General features: G+C 39.5%; 1 protein-coding gene across 1 annotated transcript in view; it reads left to right on the forward strand.

The window, feature by feature from the left end:
* Positions 1 to 15244, forward strand: part of LOC111319871 (uncharacterized) — a 40681-nt gene extending 25437 nt beyond the window's left edge. Inside the window, exons 27-43 of the mRNA XM_022922602.2 lie at positions 605 to 749; positions 1592 to 1917; positions 3256 to 3397; positions 4027 to 4358; positions 4810 to 4951; positions 5803 to 6146; positions 7220 to 7361; positions 7815 to 7991; positions 8477 to 8653; positions 9280 to 9450; positions 9781 to 9957; positions 10952 to 11128; positions 11701 to 11889; positions 12260 to 12430; positions 12925 to 13218; positions 14094 to 14403; positions 15056 to 15244. Coding sequence (XP_022778337.2) covers positions 605 to 749; positions 1592 to 1917; positions 3256 to 3397; positions 4027 to 4358; positions 4810 to 4951; positions 5803 to 6146; positions 7220 to 7361; positions 7815 to 7991; positions 8477 to 8653; positions 9280 to 9450; positions 9781 to 9957; positions 10952 to 11128; positions 11701 to 11889; positions 12260 to 12430; positions 12925 to 13218; positions 14094 to 14395 — 3408 coding nt within the window. The 3' untranslated portion in view covers positions 14396 to 14403; positions 15056 to 15244. The remainder of the gene's footprint in view (positions 1 to 604; positions 750 to 1591; positions 1918 to 3255; positions 3398 to 4026; positions 4359 to 4809; positions 4952 to 5802; positions 6147 to 7219; positions 7362 to 7814; positions 7992 to 8476; positions 8654 to 9279; positions 9451 to 9780; positions 9958 to 10951; positions 11129 to 11700; positions 11890 to 12259; positions 12431 to 12924; positions 13219 to 14093; positions 14404 to 15055) is intronic.
* The last annotated feature ends 3175 nt before the right edge of the window (positions 15245 to 18419 follow it).

An 18419-nucleotide genomic window follows, 5' to 3' on the forward strand; every position in this document is an offset into this window, starting at 1 on the left:
CTTCATTCAACATTTTTCATAAATTCATTCTTTCATTCATAAATTCATTGGCTGACTAAACATCTCTCCGTTTTTTGGGCAATTTTATTTTTACCGGTACCCTATCAAAAAACCTTCTGACTCTCAAACAGTAATAACTCATTCATTCATTCATTCATTCATTCATTCAATAACGAGTTTCTTCATTTATACATCAATCCATCCATTCATTAATCATTTTTTTCATTCAACACTTTTTCACGCATCCACTTATTATTTCATTATTTCTTGTTATTTCACATTTCAACATTGAGTTTTAGACCATGCCAGTTATCGTTCACAAGTATTCGAAAGATTGAATTCCAATTAATTAGTTGCTTTTTTATGTTGATACATGTAATTTTACCAGTGACCTCTTATTTTGCTTTGGCTATGTAAATTTAAAATGAATGCAACTTTTAGGGTTATTATCAGATAGGATTTGAATTTTAAAAGTTTTAACACGATTATTTAGAAAAGACAATTTTCGTACTCTCATTTATTTATACTTTTATTCTTTCATTTATTCGTTCATTTATACACCTATTAAGAGCTTTCGCAAACCCTTGCAAAATCTTCCCAACAGGTCTTTACAGGGAACACTCAGGACAGAAATGAACCGGGCGGTAGCATTATTGATCCACCAATCATCACCAGGTTCATAAAGATTCGTGTGAAAACATCTAGAGGACATCCAGCCTTGCGTGCCGAATTTTATGGATGTACGGAAGGTAAGTCTGCGAAGGAAAATGTTTAGGTACTTCAGTATGGGTTTCAATTCAAATACGATTTCAGAGTGTCTATAAAATTTTTTGCCACGAGTTCCAGAGTTATCTTACAGGTTACAATGAAAATGGGTATGATAGAGAGATTTAACACCGTGTATACGTGAAACGGCAAACGTCAGCTTGCCCTTTCAGGTTCACGTAAAATAGTGTGAATCTTGCTGCTTTACCTCTGAGTGAGTTCGTCACTTCGGAACAAACTGGAGGATGTCTCATGAGTTAACGTTAGTTACAGTTTATCGATAAAGAAAAGTACAGCATTTGAAGGATTTTCAGCATGAATCTTCATCTGCCCTTGTATGACTGACAGGAAATAGTTTTGTTGCACTTTTTTCTGGCAATTATCTTCTACACAGCTGGAGCTGAGAAAGGAAAAGTAGTCTCACGCACACGGCAAACGTGAAACAGCTTGCTTCCAAGTAGAAACGGAATAGCGCATCCGGTAAACGTAGAAAATGGCGGGAAAATCGTGGTCAAGTGGTCACTCTTGCCGTTCACAATTTACGTAAACGTGGTTCTAAATCTCTCTTTTGTCAATGATATTCAGAGGGGAAAGAAAGAAAGAGTCATCAGCTTAGCTAGCAAGTTTTTAATGTAACATTTTAGGAAAAAAATCAGAGTTTGTCGATAAATCTGTTGAATTTTACTTACCCCTCCATACTTTCCTCAGTAAGAAGTGTTATAGAGTCACTTATTTTTAGTTTTATTCTAATTACTAGTACATTATTCCCGCAGTAGAACAAGTATGCTTGCGTTTCCTTTGATTTTCCTCGTTGTTATATTGATAGGATTCGAAAAACCAAAGGCCTTGGTGTGCTTGGAAGCTCTTGGAATGCAGAATGAAAGAATTCCAGACTCTGCCTTAAGTGCTTCAACAGGGATTGCCATCAACGGCAGATTACATTTCCTCTATAGATCAGGCCGATATGGAGCCTGGATAGCAAAGAGAAATGATAGGTTCCAGTTCTTGCAAGCAAATTTTGGAGACTGGACAAAAATCACCCGTGTTGCTGTTCAGGGGAGATCAGACGCAGAGCAGTGGGTGAAGAAATTTGAACTTTCATATGGCTACGATGCAGTGTTCTTCAAAGCTTATTTAGAAGACGGTGCAAAGGTAACTAGTGGGTGTCGCTTTGTGCACTTATGAGAAATTTTTATACCTGCTTTCCACGGTAGATAAATATGTTGCAACATCAAATTCAAGCACAAGGCAGCGATTTGTTGAATTATTGCTATCCGTCCTTACTTTTTGCATCGTTTCTACGGTAGAATGCCGTAGCATATTTTTTACGTTCTGTTGCCCTCATTTAGTAATTTGATGTAATGGTGGAATAATTAACAAATGGTAAACACCACAGCGTACACTATTGAGTTATGGATGCACGCGAGAGGTTGCTAAGCACGAAAGAAGCAGAAGAGTCGCTCGAGGCGATAGCCGAGAGCGACTCTAGCTTTTTGAGTTCTTATCAAACCTCCCGCGTGCATCCATAACTTAATAGTGTAAGCTGCGGTGTTTACCATTTGTTTTATAACATAACATTGATACATTGTAGCTAAAGAGTTCCCTTTTATTTAACAAATCTTACGTGACCAGAAAAAACAAGCACGCGCGGAAAAATAGTCTTTGCATTTGCCCACGTCAGCAGCGTATACCCATGGGCAAGTGGGGGACGCCAAATTGACCAATCAGAGCGCGCGCTTTACTTTGGTTATGTTATAATAAAATAACCAGTCAGAGCGCGCGCATTACTTTGGTTATGTTATAATAAAATATGGTAGGTGAAATCAAAGCACCAACTCAGGGACCTACAGGAAAAATACGCATACCGTACGTATTGCATAAGGTTTCTGATTGGGAAGGGCTTAAGCTATAGACGACGGGATAACTATAAAGTAAGGGATTATAATTTCATGCTATAAAGATATGACATTTTGGGGGGATGAGCGCCTTAACGTAGCTCTAACAATATACAGCTTTGGGACAGAAATAAATGACCTTGAGTTATATTATTCTTGTTTTATCCTGCACATAGGTTAATCACACACTGAAATTGATGGTTTGATTCAAATTCAGAATTCCTTTTTCCTTTGTTATAAATACTGGCAGTTTGTTGTAAGTGCCTCGTAAATGTAAGAACCAGATGAAGTATTGAAAATGTAGGAGATTTGTTTACTTTGCGAGACAATTTAACCCGTTGACCCCTAAGAGTGATTAGTATCTAATTTCTCCTTACAATAGCACCTTATGTTCCCACATAGAGTTAAGGAGAAAAAAGGAAATGATCATCAGCTAAAGAAGCTCTTGATTGTTAAACAAACTCTCCTTATCAACACCTTAGAAAATGTATAGAGAACAGTATGGAGAATATGCATACTGATGTTGGGGTGTGAAGGGTTAACAGGAAATGAGGGGAGTCGAGTATGATAATTGATGTCTTTATCTTTATTTTAGATCTTTTCTGGTAGTACTGATCGATATACCCCAGTATATCATGATCTTAAGTATCCTATCATCACTCGCTATATACGTATTCATCCAGTGGAATGGCAAGCTCACATATCTATGAGAGCAGAGTTTTATGGTTGCAAAGATGGTAAGGAAAAGCACTAAATGTTCAGATGTGATTACCGACGTTATATGTGACGTCATGTAGGTGGTATAAACTGGCAAGTTTTCTGATATAATTGTAAATAATGTGCGGGTTACATTTAGTATATACCATAAAGGTTTATAGTGTTTTTCACACGCGCTGATTGGCTACTTCCTAAGTAATTAGCAAATACTATTCACCTCTTAGTAGCAGAAGACAAAACATCGCTCGCCAAAAAATTTATATTTTCAATCATTTTTTGGTACATTGACAGAATAGACTAATTTGTTTGGTTTCTGTGCGGTATCTACTAAAACAATTATTCACGTGATGAAAGTGGTGAAAATTTACCTCACCATTACGCGACTTGGCAAGTATCCACTACAACTCTCTTCCAGCTCCGTAGAGAATGGTTAAAAAAGCGGCAAGACATGCTGCTTTTGCTGCGTAAAAAATGCTATCTATACGAAGATTGACGGATACCACTCTTCTGAAAGAGCGATGGTACAGATAAAAAGTGTGTAATTACCTCTTAATCAGAGCCACGCACCCTTTCCTTCTTTCGTTTCGATTGGCATTTCTCAGTTCCCTGGCTTTGACTCTAATTGGTAATTCATCCCTGAAATTATCAGGATTCGAGCCTCCAAAACTGGAATGCCAAGCAGAACTTGGAATGAGCAGCGGGAAAATACCCAACAGCGCTATCACTGCCACTACCAGCTATAATCAGTACTATGGTCCAGAGCGCGCCAGACTGAATACGGTGAAGTCAGGGAGTTTTGCTGGAGCGTGGTTACCTAATTCACAGGACCTTGGTCAATGGATCCAAGTTGATCTGGGAAAAATTGCAAAAATAACACGTATAGCCACAAGAGGGAGGCAAGATGCAGGTCACTGGGTGAAAAGCTTCTCTCTCACTTACAGCGTTGAGGGTGGACCATTCATACCTTACAATGATAACCAGGTAAGAAATTCAAGAGCGACTTGAAATTTAGGGTAAAGGGCTGACGTGACTTTTGTATCGAGCCTCCTTGAGCTACAACATTAAACTTTACTCACTAAATGAGTTTGTATTACCTCTGCATATATGAGGCCTGTGCCCCTTAAATGATCCTTTTATCCGCTGCGAGTCAACAGACGATTGTTCCTTCCGCGAAGCCTAACCGTGGTTTGATTCCTAGGGGAAAATTTTGAACTTGTATGTTCGTCTACGCGATAAGCCGAGTTAGGAACACCGATCAGAAAGGCCTCATCGATATCCTAGTTTATTTACCAGCGATCTGTTCCTCTCCACGTGTCACTTATCTTTAAACGATGCCCATGCCAATCTACGTCAGTCTCGTTTCACGCTTGTTATGTTTTAGAACCTATGTAACAGAAACAGTTAGCTCATTATCACCTCTCATGTCTTATAGGTTCTTCCAGGCAATACGGACCAGAATACAATCGTTGGGAACATTCTTAATCCGCCTATTATAGCACAATATATCAGAATCCACGCAAAAGAGTGGCAAAGTTATATAGCACTACGTTTCGAGCTTTACGGATGCACCAGCGGTTAGTATATCAGTTTTGTCAATAGCATATACGGGCCAACTGGCACAAAGCCATTCAAAACCGTGCCTGGGTACAATAACTTTTCAGCCCCTTTATCTTAATTTATTTCAATATTATCTGTATAATTTTGTTTGAGGAATGTTTTTCGATGAAAACTCTCCCTGCAGTTCAAAACTAGAATTTTAGGTTGAGAAAAGAATCTTGGCGTGAAAAAGACCTGAAAGCAACTTTTCTTTTCTACCTTTAATGGGAAAATGCTGGTAAATTCGAATTTCCAATAGTTGTTTAAGCACGAAAAAATCCTATTTTTCTAACTGACAAAAATTTTCCAAAATCTTGAAGGTAAAAAGAAGCAATTCGAGAGAAAAACAATAAAATCTACGTTTATCAACTGACATCATATTTTGATTTGGGGCACAATGCATTCGGTGGTTTTCCTTGTGACAGAGATTGAATGATTTACCGGAAAATGTAGCCTTGCGGTTTGATATTCATTCTGAGATAAGAAGTAACAAGCAAGCTAAATCAAAAGCCAGTCTTCTGCAGATCACACGAACTCATATAATGCAAATCCATGATAAGAAATTGTAACATAACCAAAACTAAAGCGCGCTCTGATTGGTCAATTCAGTGTCCACAGTCTACGCTACTGACGTGAGCAAATACAAAGGCTTGGGAGGTTCGCTAAGCACTCAAGAAGCTAGAGTCGCTCTCGGCGATCGCCTCGTGCGACTCTTACGCTCCTTTCGTCCTTAGCAACCTCCCCCGTGCATCCATAACTCAGTAATGTACTCTGTGATGTTTCCCGTTCATTAACTCTCGTTGAGGCACTGATTTTCTCGACTTCACAGGTTTTTCCATTCCCAGTATTCCTCCATGTCAGATTCAACTTGGGATGCAAAACGGCAAGATACCAAATTCTGCCTTGACAGCCTCATCGAAACTGAATGCCAATTATGGCCCAGAAAATGCGAGACTTCACTTTCATCCTGTGAGTGGCCGCCAAGGAGCTTGGATACCAAGCGTTCAGAACGTTAACCAGTGGCTCCAGGTTGATTTCGGAGTTGAGACGCAAGTCACACGAATTGCTACCCAAGGTCGCCAGAATGCAAATCAGTATGTCACAAAATACACATTGAGATACAGTCTTGATAAATCTTACTGGAACCAGTATCAACCGTATGGTTTCACCATGGTGAGTTGAAAAGTCCCTCGAAATAATAATTTTCGCAGAGTTTTTTCACGTGGAGCCATCGTCATGAAATATTTCAAGTGAAAAACGTCTGAGTTAAAGCATATCGTTTGCACATTACTCGCTTTTAATCAAACCAAAATAAAACTAGCAAAATCTCGTTGTCCATAAATAGTGCAAGCACTTCATCTTTAGTGTAGAAAACGGCTGAAACAAGACAGCTAGAGGTTCCATTATTCTGTTTGCCGTATAAACGCTATGCTCAACCACTCTACTATTAGAGGATATGTACAAACACTTTTGCCAGGTACCCCACAAACTAGAGGAGAATTTTCGTCTCCTTAGAATTCGCTTACCAGATCTACAATTAACCCATAAGGTAACGACGCAGCGATTTCTACCACGCTAAAATAACATGAAGCAGAGGCGGATCCAGGAATGTTTGATTGGGGGTATCCAAACATTGGCTCAGAAAGGACTGTTGGACTCTTTGAGGCAAATTACTTCTCCCCCACACCCCCTCCCACCAGTCGCGGTTGCACGTTATAATTCCTTGGCCGCTTACCGTTTATTTGGATTCATTAAAAAAATCAGCCAGTTAAAAGTGATATACGATCCTGTCTCAAAGTTGTAAGCATCAGGTTTGATAGGGGGGGGGGGGTCCGGACCCCCCGGACCCTCCCCCTGGATCCGCCACTGTGAAGTCATCAGGACGCGTGTTTTTACACCCTTGCAAAGAGTGGTTGGATTAGACCATGCTCATTCTTACTGTAGCTGTTGCTAAAAATTTCTTGTGAAAGCAATTTACATCATTGGAGAAATATGAGTCCAAAGCTGTTCTCCCTCTTCAGTAAACTAATCTCTGTGGTGGCCCTGGCGTCACTCAAAAGATTCTTTGAAAGATTAGGTAGGATTAGGTTAAGATGCTGTTACTGATTTCCTATGTTATTTAACAGTAGCTTATTGGGAGAAGAGTGTTCTTAGCAACTACCTCAAATCAGCAGTCTGTTTATAAAAAATGATTTTTTACTCGTGACGTCTTTCTAACTGATATAGTTGATTTTTGTTTTTTTAAGACATTCCCGGGAAACAATGACCGATACACAGTCGTCAGCCACAATTTACCCAAACCTATTCGGACGCGCTATTTGAGGATTGTTCCAGAAGAATGGTATAGCTACATCGCCCTAAGGGCTGAATTCTACGGATGCAAGACAAGTAAGATTGAATATTTATGCGCGCATCAGTAATTTTATGTTGGCTTTTTCTAATTTAGATGTAAGCAACTGTTAGTTGCCCTATTTAAAGTACTATCTTTAAGTTCTACACAGACGGATAGCTAACCTGTAAGAGGGTCTTAGTGGTGTCAAATGTTAGCCGAAAAACAGCCAAAAGATTTAGCCGTTAGACGTATAGAAGTTAGCCGTAAACATTTTTCCTTTCAACAACGTGTCAGTTTGTGTCATTCTGGATTTACCGTTAGCCGTTAAATGACCAAAATTTAAACCGTTCGCCGTAAAGGCCATACGGCCCCATTAAGGCCCTCTTGTAGACATTGCTTTCCTTCATATAGTCAGTGCGAAATATTTAGTATGTATTTCTGGATAAAAAATATCACCTGCTTGGGAAATAAATTGCAAACCGTTTGTCACCTTTGTTTTTCCACCGTAGATGACGGGGGCTATTCCGAATGGGGCTCTTGGTCTGCATGTTCCAAAACTTGTGGAGATGGGCGCAGGAGCCGCCGTCGATCATGCACCAATCCCGCTCCAAGTCCAGGTGGAAAGGACTGCTCAGACCTAGGACCAGACACACAATATGAAAATTGCAATGATGGAGGCTGTCCAGGTATACGCATAACTTTTCTGTCGAAATCCCACTTCTTATCTTCCCATTCCATGTTTGAGAGATTAACCGCAAAAATAATATTTATTAGAGTGAGAACATCAAAGGGATTGAAGAATTGCACGCAACCCCAGGATTTCTATCAAACAATCCAATTTTCAGTCAAAGATTATCGCCCTGAAGTGTAGCAGGTCTGTCAAGAGGAGTAAAGCTGACGTTTCCAGCGTTAGCCCTTTGTAAGAGCAAAGGGCTAAATTAAACCCGACGAAGGGCTAACGCTCGAAACGATAGCTTTGAAAATCTTTACGGTAGCCAATTTACATTATAAACTCAGTTGATAAAGCCAAATTGTTTTGTTATACACACCCATCGACGCAGTGCCACAGTTTCTTCAGAAACTGACACCCCCCCCCCCTTATTTCAAGAGGAGTTTCCTCCTCAAGGACACCAGCACGATTATGTTAATGAATTGTTTTTACGTTCCGAAGTGAATGGCGGATACTCCGCTTGGGGACCGTATGGTGATTGCAGTAAACCATGTGGTGGAGGAGAACAAACTAGAAGGCGCACTTGTACCAATCCACCACCGGCAAACGGAGGCAAAGGCTGCGACAGGCTGGGACCAGACATTTCAACCAGAGAATGCAACACACGCAACTGTCCAAGTGAGAAACTGTTAACTAACTTTGTAGATAAGGCGCATGTGTATTTCCTTTCCCTTTCCTTTTCTATTCCATAAATATCACCTCAAATACCAATTTGAAGGAGCAGCATACCTGGTTTTTGTATGTGACCTCTTGCATCATTTGGATCCAGTAACGGAACATGGTAGCTCTGATTTTATTTCGCTGGCAGTCAAAGGATGATGACTGTGATGATGATGTTATGAATGAATTTGCACTTTTGCAGGAATTTCAGAGTTTTCATAATTGAATAGACGATTGATTGAGGGCTTTTAAACGTTAGTAATACCAAAAGGGAATATGATGAGGGATGTGGCGTGCTACAATTCAGATCGTAAGGTCAGAGGTCATTTCCTGGCCAAGGTTAAATATTACACTTACAAGGCCCTCTTCTATCCGGAAGCATTAATAGTCACAAGCAGATTGTTAGCGAAAGTTTATGACATTCAAGGGGGGGGGGGTGGGGTACAATGGATAATTATTTCATCCAGAGGAAGTAGCGATATCCCTTGTCGCTTTGGAGAGCCCCGAAGGTGCAGGTCACTCGGCTCATGTACCGTTTAGCACTATACAAAGCAACGTTTGAAGGCTTCTTTATCTATTTCCAGTTGATGGTGGTTATAGCAATTGGCTTGAATGGAGCGATTGTTCTGCCACCTGTGGCGGGGGCAGAAGAGCGCGCAGCAGGAAATGTGACAACCCCATTCCGCAGTATAATGGAAAGAATTGTGTTGGACCCTCACTGGAAACAGAGGATTGCAATATGAAAGACTGCCCACGTGAGTGCACTACATCTTCATTTACTATGAATTTTATGAGTAATTGAAAGACAGCAAACTCCATGGAAATTACAATTCGAATTCCAAATTTAAAGTTGTAAAGCTATGATAAAGAAAAATTATATTCTCTCCCAGAGAAGTTTAACAGTGTTTCATCAAACGACATTATATAACATTAATCTAAGGTTACACTACTCGTAACAAATTCATAGCACAAAACTGTGAAATATCGTAATAGCCATTTTAGGGGATGGACTTCTGTATCAAATAGATAACTTGCAATCATTGTTTTCTGGATCAAGAGACTAATAAAAACTTATCAATTTGTAGGGAATGGAGGGTACTCTGCTTGGGGGCCATATGGTAAATGCACTAAGACTTGTGGAGGAGGTAAGCAATACCGAGAGCGAACATGCACCAATCCACCGCCAAGCGCCGGAGGAAAGGATTGTGCGGGACTTGGACCGAATAAATCAAGCAGAGAATGCAACAATCAAAATTGCCCAAGTGAGTTTGCGTTGATTTAAAGATTGAAGTGTATCATACAAAATCAACGACGATCTTCTTTTTAGAAAACTCTTTTTTTCCAGTAGACAAAGGAAAATAAAAAGGTATCAGGCGCCAACTACATCGCCAATGTCTCAACTAAATGGAATAAGTATTATTTTGACCAGTAGGAACAAATGAAAAGGAAGAAATGATCCTCACCAGTGACCTGCAATTAAAAGATTTAGAAAAATGAAGGCCGAAAAATTTAAGCTTCGACGAGATTCGAACCCCTGGCAGTCTAATACTATTGGTTAAGATGTCTCTACAAACTGAGCCACGGAGCATAACGTTTTCCTTGAAGGCTCTCGAGGATATTCCTCTCAAAAAAACCTTATTGAACATTTTTTAAAACTTTTATTAAATGTTCCATACTAGTGTCTGTTTCGAAAGATACAATTAAAAGGGTAAGTTACTATGCTTGTCTAAGAGATAAAATGAGCCAGACTTACCCCATTTATGCCCGTACTGGTACTAATCGCGCGCGTCATTTCATCGGTTTACACTGTGACATTTTGAGGTTGCTCGGAAGGAAAGATTTTACGGTATTGAAAAACAATAGCGTGTTCTGCGAATGCGCACGCGCTTGTTCCCTTGACTACGTGATTTTTATGCGCAGTACAGGATGCACAGTGCATGACTGGGGAATCACCACAACTCTCATAAAGAAAGCTGGTCACATGCAAATAAAGATAAATCGCCAAAGTCGCCAATATCACCTTAGGATGCACAAAAAAAGTTATTTTTGGACGACATTAACCAAACAACAATCCCCAACGCTAGCTCTAATTGTTGAATTGTTCCCTTTGCATACCGAGACGTAAAACGGTCTGTAATGTCGTTTTCACATAATTTGTTGCTTTAAAAATCCCTTATAAAATTACTTTTTTGTGTAGACTGAATTTCTCTGCTTCAATAAGTCACGGCTCAATCCATTATTTTCATGTTTTTAAAGTTGACGGAGGTTACGCTGACTGGAACGAGTGGAGTGAATGTTCTGCTAACTGCGGGGGAGGAATACGCCGACGTAATCGGCAGTGCACCAATCCCAAACCACAACATGGTGGAAAAGATTGTTCGGAACTGGGGCCCATTCATCAGACAGAAGTCTGTAACACAGCTGGATGTCCAGGTTGACGTATCTTATGTGGATAATGTGGATCAATAGGCAACTGTGCACCCCCCTCCCCTAACTTGTTATCGGTTGGACTGTTGTTGGGCAGGGGAGGGGTACGTGCGCAGTTCTCAGACACTGACATTCATCCTATAATTTCATATTGAAATTTGTAGGCATCGCTCGTCATTATTTTGCTTGATTAACCTTCTTGCCGTTTTGAGCCCCACTGACTCCTCTTGATTCCCTATATTTTTTTACTCCGCCTTTCCCCTGTTTTACTACTTTTTGTCTTTTTCGGAACGGAGCCAGTCGGCCAGCCAGCCGGTTGGCCAGTCGGTCCCAATGCCTCTCCAAGTGAGGAATACTGAATGCTTTTTTTTTTTGTTGTACTATAGAAAAAGCCTTTGTACACAAACGTGTTTCTTTACGTCAAATATCTGAAAATTTTTTTTGCTAATAACGGATGGAAGATAAGTAGAGACTTCAGCCGTATGCCAAGTTCATAAGATAGAATAGCATGATAGTATGCCAGTAACTTTTAGGTAAAAGACTCCAAATTTTGATATGAGTCAATTCAATATTTGTAGTTGATGGAGGTTATGGACCGTGGGGGTCTTGGGGCGACTGCACCATTACTTGTGGTAAGAAAAAGGGCAAAAGGACACGTGATCGCTTGTGCAATAACCCAGCCCCAAAAGATGGCGGAAAGGATTGTTCAGATCTAGGAGAGGATAGCGAGACAAAGTCGTGCACACCACCAATAAAGAAATGTCCCGGTACGTTAACCGATAAAAGAAGACCAAGAAGAAATCAAGCTCACTCATGCTCCATCACCGATACTAGCTTCAATATTGTATCATTATCATTTTATTAAAATTCCGGGAGAATATTTGAACAATCAATGCCTCAACGAGAACTTTGCTCGTGTGGAAACCTGAGGTAGTTTCCACGCATTTTCCAAGAAACACGAGGTACATGAAACTATTCCCAGAATATCAAGAATATAGAAATAACTCAAATTGGATTTTCTTTGAATAGGTCTCATAAAATGAATCGAGACTTCTAGCTTGATCGTCTTCCGTTATGCATAGTATATGATTCTTCTTTTGATGACGAGTATGAAATTTTGCGCGACATTTTTCCTAGTGGACGGCGGATGGGAAAACTGGAGCGATTGGAGTAAGTGTTCGGTTACATGTGGAGGAGGAGAACAGATCAGGGAACGAAAATGTAACAATCCTAAGCCTGGAGCTGGTGGAAAGGATTGTGAAGGAGATAAACAGGAGACCAAAGAGTGCAACACCTTTAAGTGTGGACGTAAGTAAAGGACATTTACATTCTTTTTTCTTTACGTACCGTAAAATGTGAACTACAAATGAAGACTATTTTTGTCTCACTGGACTCCCGATCGTGGAGTCCAAGCTCGAGCTCTCTCCTGGCCATCGTATTTTGTAATAGAGCATTAATCGTTTGTCCCTCAATGTGATTGTTGCTTCCTATGTGAATCACGACGTTTTAACTACATACTGCTAGTATTTTCTATCATTCACCACGATGAACAAATACAACCTTTTTTACGAGATTAATTGTTTTCTGTTCATTGATAAACTGTAAAATCTGACACAGTTTCAATTTTCCAAGCTTCTGAATGGCATGGTAGGACATAGTTGGAGAAATGACTTTGGGAATGGGAAAAGTCACTTGTAATGCGTAAGTTTCCCGCTCAACGGAGGAATACTCCTTTGTCACTTCATGTTTCAGAAACTGGCTGCTTTAAGGCTAATATTAATATTTTTTCGTTTTCTTTAAAGCTGAATGGAAGCCGGTGGGCTGCTTCAAGAATAGCGATCGCGCCCTCGACGTGGTTCTTGAGAGAGTCGGAAGCAAGTCAAAACTAAGCGCCCGCTATGCAGCATGCACTTCAGCGGCTAACAGTGGAAGTGTGACCTTGTTTGGGTTGGATGACAGGAGATGCTGGACCGGTGAAAACGCAGAAAGGACATTCAGCAAATATGGAACCTCAGGGCTGTGCAAGACAAAGAATGGACTGAGTGGAGGTCTATCAGAGTCGGAAACAATGTTTGTCTACGAGAAAGACGCAAGTGGTAAGAAAAATGTCTGTTTTTTACTCCAATCTGATTTCCGGTGAAAAGGAAACTGAATGATATGAATTACTAATAATAGTAATAATAACAATAGTAATAACTCTTTATTGGGTTTGAAACAGATAAATACCGAAGTCTTGTTTCCAATTTAGTTGCGTATTGGGTAATACGTATGATTGTAAACGTACTTTATCGATCTAATGTCTATCTTTCGTTTGTTTACTTTGTTCATATATTTGCAGTGGGTCTTAAACGTAATCTCCATGAGTTCATATTATCATTTTCGTACGAATGTAGTAATAAAATAGAAACGAGGAAAAACTTAGGTTATCTATAATCATCAACAAGTATCGATGAAAATATAGATAAATGATAATTTTAAGAAACATCATCATAATTTGAATTACAATAATGATGATAATAATAATAATAGTACCGGTAACGTTTTTATTAGAGAATGAGTCAACATAGTGTAACTTCACAACTTATCAATCGTAGACTAAAATCTAAACGCAAATTATCTAGTTACAAGAATTACAAACAAACGAGAGAATAAAAAAAGAATATTAAGAAATAAAACTACAAATACATCTGTTTACAAAGCCTCTTTAAACAGTTCTGTATAAACTCTGGGAAGTATGAATTCATGACCTGCCTCAAGGCACCTGAATAGGAAATCACTGAACCTTCAGATGAGTTGAACGTAATGACTACGGAATTACAAGGTAAGCGAAAATGAACCGACTGTATAATCCTTGGACATGACGAAATTTGGAAAAAGACTGGGCATAATTTTTTTTCTTGAATTCATGGAGGTATACAATGGCTGTTTCGAGAGGTTTGATTCATAATTCTCTCCACTGTTTTTCACAAAGGGGAATGGGCACAAAAAGGATGCTACGTCAACAAGGCATCAATATTGGCTCTGCCAGACTCTTTGGCCAACGATGTCGATAAAATACAGGGTAATGACAATATCTTTGAGTACTGCAAGGGGAAAGCTGAATCTTTTGGCTACAAGTTATTCGGAGTTGACGACAACACCTGCTGGGCGGATAACGATGGCAAGAACGATTATGATAAGTACGGGGAGTCCTCAACATGCTCTGTCAGCAAAAGTGGCAATGGATCCGGCAAGGAAATTAATGGTGACATGTTTGTCTATCGGTATGAATGATGTTTCGGGTAAGTTCGAATGCCTGGTGTATTTTCAAATTGCTAAGACTTTTCTACCTCAGCTATACAGCTAGCGGATTTAACTTACCTGTGTGGTTTATCACCAGCGACGCCTAATCACCGTTACCTGAGCTTCTGTTCATTTTTTCTTGTACCAGTTTACATTTGCACTCAACACTTACTTAAGAAAACTGGCAGAAAAGCTAAGCCAAGCTTCGATAAACTAATATCCCATGTTAGGGGTTGGGGGTGGGATGGGGGTAAAACTGCCTGCCTATGGTTGCCTTATTACAGTCAAGTTAAGCGTGTAAATTTCAATTCGCAGAACATGAACGCTTTAAGTTGAGTTTGCCCCTTGGGTATCGATGAGAATAAATGATTAGATTACTTCAAGTCAAACTATCATCAAGACCTCCTTAACATTGATGCTCTAGCCAAATTCAAGTCTCGTACTCCGCTTTCTTTTCAAGCTAAAAAAAGCTACAACAACTTAAAAGTTAGAGACATTTAGTAAGTGGAAAATACAAGCCATCGGCTAGTTAACCAAACTATGACCCAAAGGTAGTTGTCATTATTTGTTAAAGACTCCAAGTACACTGTGGCTCGGTATACACCTCATCCAAAAGCAAACTGAAATCGCATTTATGTTTATTTTTAACAGATAAAGGACGAGATTTATGCAACTCAAAAGTGGATCATTTATTGAAATGGGACCCGGCCTACGCGAAAAGGAAAGGGAAATATCATAACATGAAACGGTCGTCAGGCTAATTTCTGGTTTATAAATTGTACGGGTATTGGGGAAGTATTTTAGCGCGCTAAATGGGTTAATAAAAGAAAAATGAAAATATTGTTTGCATCATCTTTGTTTTTCGTGCCATCATCATCCGCAAGCCAATTTGTCACTACGAAAAATTATCCAGAAACAAGAGTGGAACGATTGAAACTTCTCATAAGAATACCTGTCATTCGTCCTAATTCAACAATACAAGCAGGCAACGAAGTTAACGTGTTACTAATGATCCATCTCCCCCCACAATTTCAAGAGTTAGCTGTCGATAAAGCGATCGGCATGTTCTGAGGTTTAATCATGCTGAAAGTTCCAAGAATAAACAGTCCAAATTTTTAAGATACCTCAAAAAAGATCCTCCAGATCCCCAAATAAAACCTAAAGAAAAAGTCTTTCATATTCTTAAATCGGTTTTCATCAGAAAAAAACGTTTTTCTTTTGTCGCTACTTAACTGTTTATATGTTACGTTCTAAATGTGTTTTTTTCTTTAAGTCGTCTTGTTTTTAGAACCTATATTAGATATTACCTTCACATACGCATTGCATATTTAACTTCTTTCTTTTTTCTCTTTGAATACTAAAAAAATAATAGCTAACAATTATGCATTTACTGAAGTGGAGGTTGCTAGTAGTGGATAATTACCGAGCGGCCGCGAGGCGGCGGGGCGGCGAGGTATATATTTACCTCTAGCCACCGACATTCGGGTGTCTAAAAGTACATACTAAAACAGTGAGATAAGCGAAAAAATATGATTTAACAGATTGTTTCCTGCAACGATTACAATATTCTCAGGCGCAAATACTGCGCGCTAAGCTCGGAGGCGAATAGCAAAGGATATTCGGAGTTTGAGTGGCCAATAAGAGCGCACCTTCAACTATATCCATGTATTGTTTTAACAGATACTAAATCAAATATTTAAACGTCGTAATTTGAACCCTATACTCGGTACGAGAACTTAAATTGAAGAGGGCCACTTTTTTTTTTGAATTTCTTATTCAGGCATCTGAAGAGAACGATCCCAGAGCGCTTTTACCGCTAATAACCAGGGTACATAGCGAACCAGCTCTTTCCAGGCTGTTTCTCTGAATTACCATTTCCAATAGGCTCCGGCTTCAAATTGTTTTTGCGAGAAAGTCTGGTAACTAGTTTTTAGCACCAAGTCGAGGCTGAGGGAAATAGGAGTGAACAATGCTGTCCCCTTCGCTGATACGAAAGTATCTGAGCTTCAAAAGTTTTTAAAGGGAAGAGATATTCAAATTTCTATTCATGGTAACAATAGGACAAGAGCAGAACAACTGGAGCTATGTTAGAATGCAGCGGAAATAAAATTTTCAAAATTGAATAGGAATCAAAGCAACGGGAGGAGTTAGTTAATTAATTAAATCATAGTTAGTAGAGGGACCCTCTACTAACTATGATTAAATTGATAACATTGCCAGGAGTGAAAATTACTTCCCCATCCACTTTCGCTTAAGGATTGGACTCATGACTTCATTGATATTCCAGCCTTCAGGTTTCCTGATATGTATCATTATCTTGTTGGAAAAGATGGCTACGACGAAGACTGTTCGTACAAGAGTCTTGAGGGTTTTCGCTTATTTGTAGGTCATGTTTCCGATTAAGTGATGACGATACAGATAAACAGAATGGATACTACACTTTCCAGTTCAGTTATTAGACAGGCCAAAGCCGGAAATCCCCTGTAGAATTTCACGGATTCGTCATTTGTCGGTATATCATCTATGAAAAGTTTTCGTCTCAATGCTGGCTTGTTATTGAATTCGTTTCGAACTGTTTTGCTATCCGACACATTTTTTATCACATCGTCCAATCGTTTGTGGTCAGTGTCCGTTTGAAAAGAAACAGACACACTCCTTTTCTTTGAATGCTTTTTCTTGTGTAATTGCGTTACATTGCGTTACAGTTGGGCTACACTGATTTGCCCTTTGATCTTTTTAAGATTTCAATTTCATTTAGCTTTCTAAGGTCCGGTTCAGACGTCGAACTTTTCAAGAGCCGAGCTCAATTGGAATGAATGAGTTGCCAGTACATCGGATCCCTCTATTATGCGGAAAGGGTTCTGGGGTCGCTCCAGGGCAAACATTGCAAGTTGCTACAAAGAAATATATGGCGGAAACTTCTTTTGACGTACAAAAAAACAATTTTGGGGGGAATTCAGCGCTTTTTCGCAGCCGTTTTATCAGAAAAGGATGAGAGCGATGTTGGTAGGGGGAAGTGTAAGTTTTTGTTGAAATAACCAGGAAGTATATAATAAAACGTACCGATAAAGTTCTCTCGTTGCGTAAGGTTTGTGATGAAATCGACATCCGGTAATGATCTCGAAATATTCCAAAGTTAGGTATAAATTAGAGGAAATTACCCAATAAGGAAATTTCAGCTGTAAATAAGTGTGTACAGTCTACTTCTGGTTTACTTCCCGGCTCGTAAACGGAAATATTATTGGAAATATGCCTCGTGGCGATCATTTTGCCGTGTGGGGTTGTGACAACGATCGAAGATACCCCGAGAAAGGCAAAAGTTTCTTCCTCACGTTGGGATATTAAGATTCCACTCGCCCAAGAATAAGAAAGATGTTTTTTCGTGGGCCAGAGCTATTAATCGTGTTCAATTCAAGATTACCTTGTGTACGAAGGTTTCTTCAAATCAGTTTGCACAAGGTTATAGAACTGAAAAATATTCACAGAGGAATCCAATTTGAAGAAGAACCTTGGCTGAAAAGTTACATCTATCTCAACACAAACCTGCGCACGAATGCAAAGAACGAATTTGAAAAGAATTTCTTCAAGCTGATGAACAACTCCGTCTTTGGATAAACAATGGAAAACATCAGGACTCAAGTTGATGTGAGATTAGTCAACAATCGAGAAAAAGCAAAAAGCTTTCAGCGAAACCAAACTTTAACCATTGCACAACATTTGACGGAAATCTCATTGCAATCCATATCGGGAGAACATCAATAAGGTTTGACAAGCCAGTTTACCGCGGAATGGCTATTCTTGATATCAGCAAGACTTTGATGTATGACTTCCACTATAACTACATCAAAGAGAAATATGGAGATTGTGCTAAGCTTCTTTTCAGAGACACTCACAGTCTCATGCATGAGATTGAAACTGAAGAATAATTCAGAGACAGCCAGAGATGTTGAACACAAGTTTGACACAAGCAACTTTCCCAAAGATCACATTTCAGGGATCCCAGCTGGCCGCAACA

Source organism: Stylophora pistillata, chromosome 10 (genome assembly GCF_964205215.1).
Source record: "Stylophora pistillata chromosome 10, jaStyPist1.2, whole genome shotgun sequence".
Classification (NCBI taxonomy): domain Eukaryota; kingdom Metazoa; phylum Cnidaria; class Anthozoa; order Scleractinia; family Pocilloporidae; genus Stylophora; species Stylophora pistillata.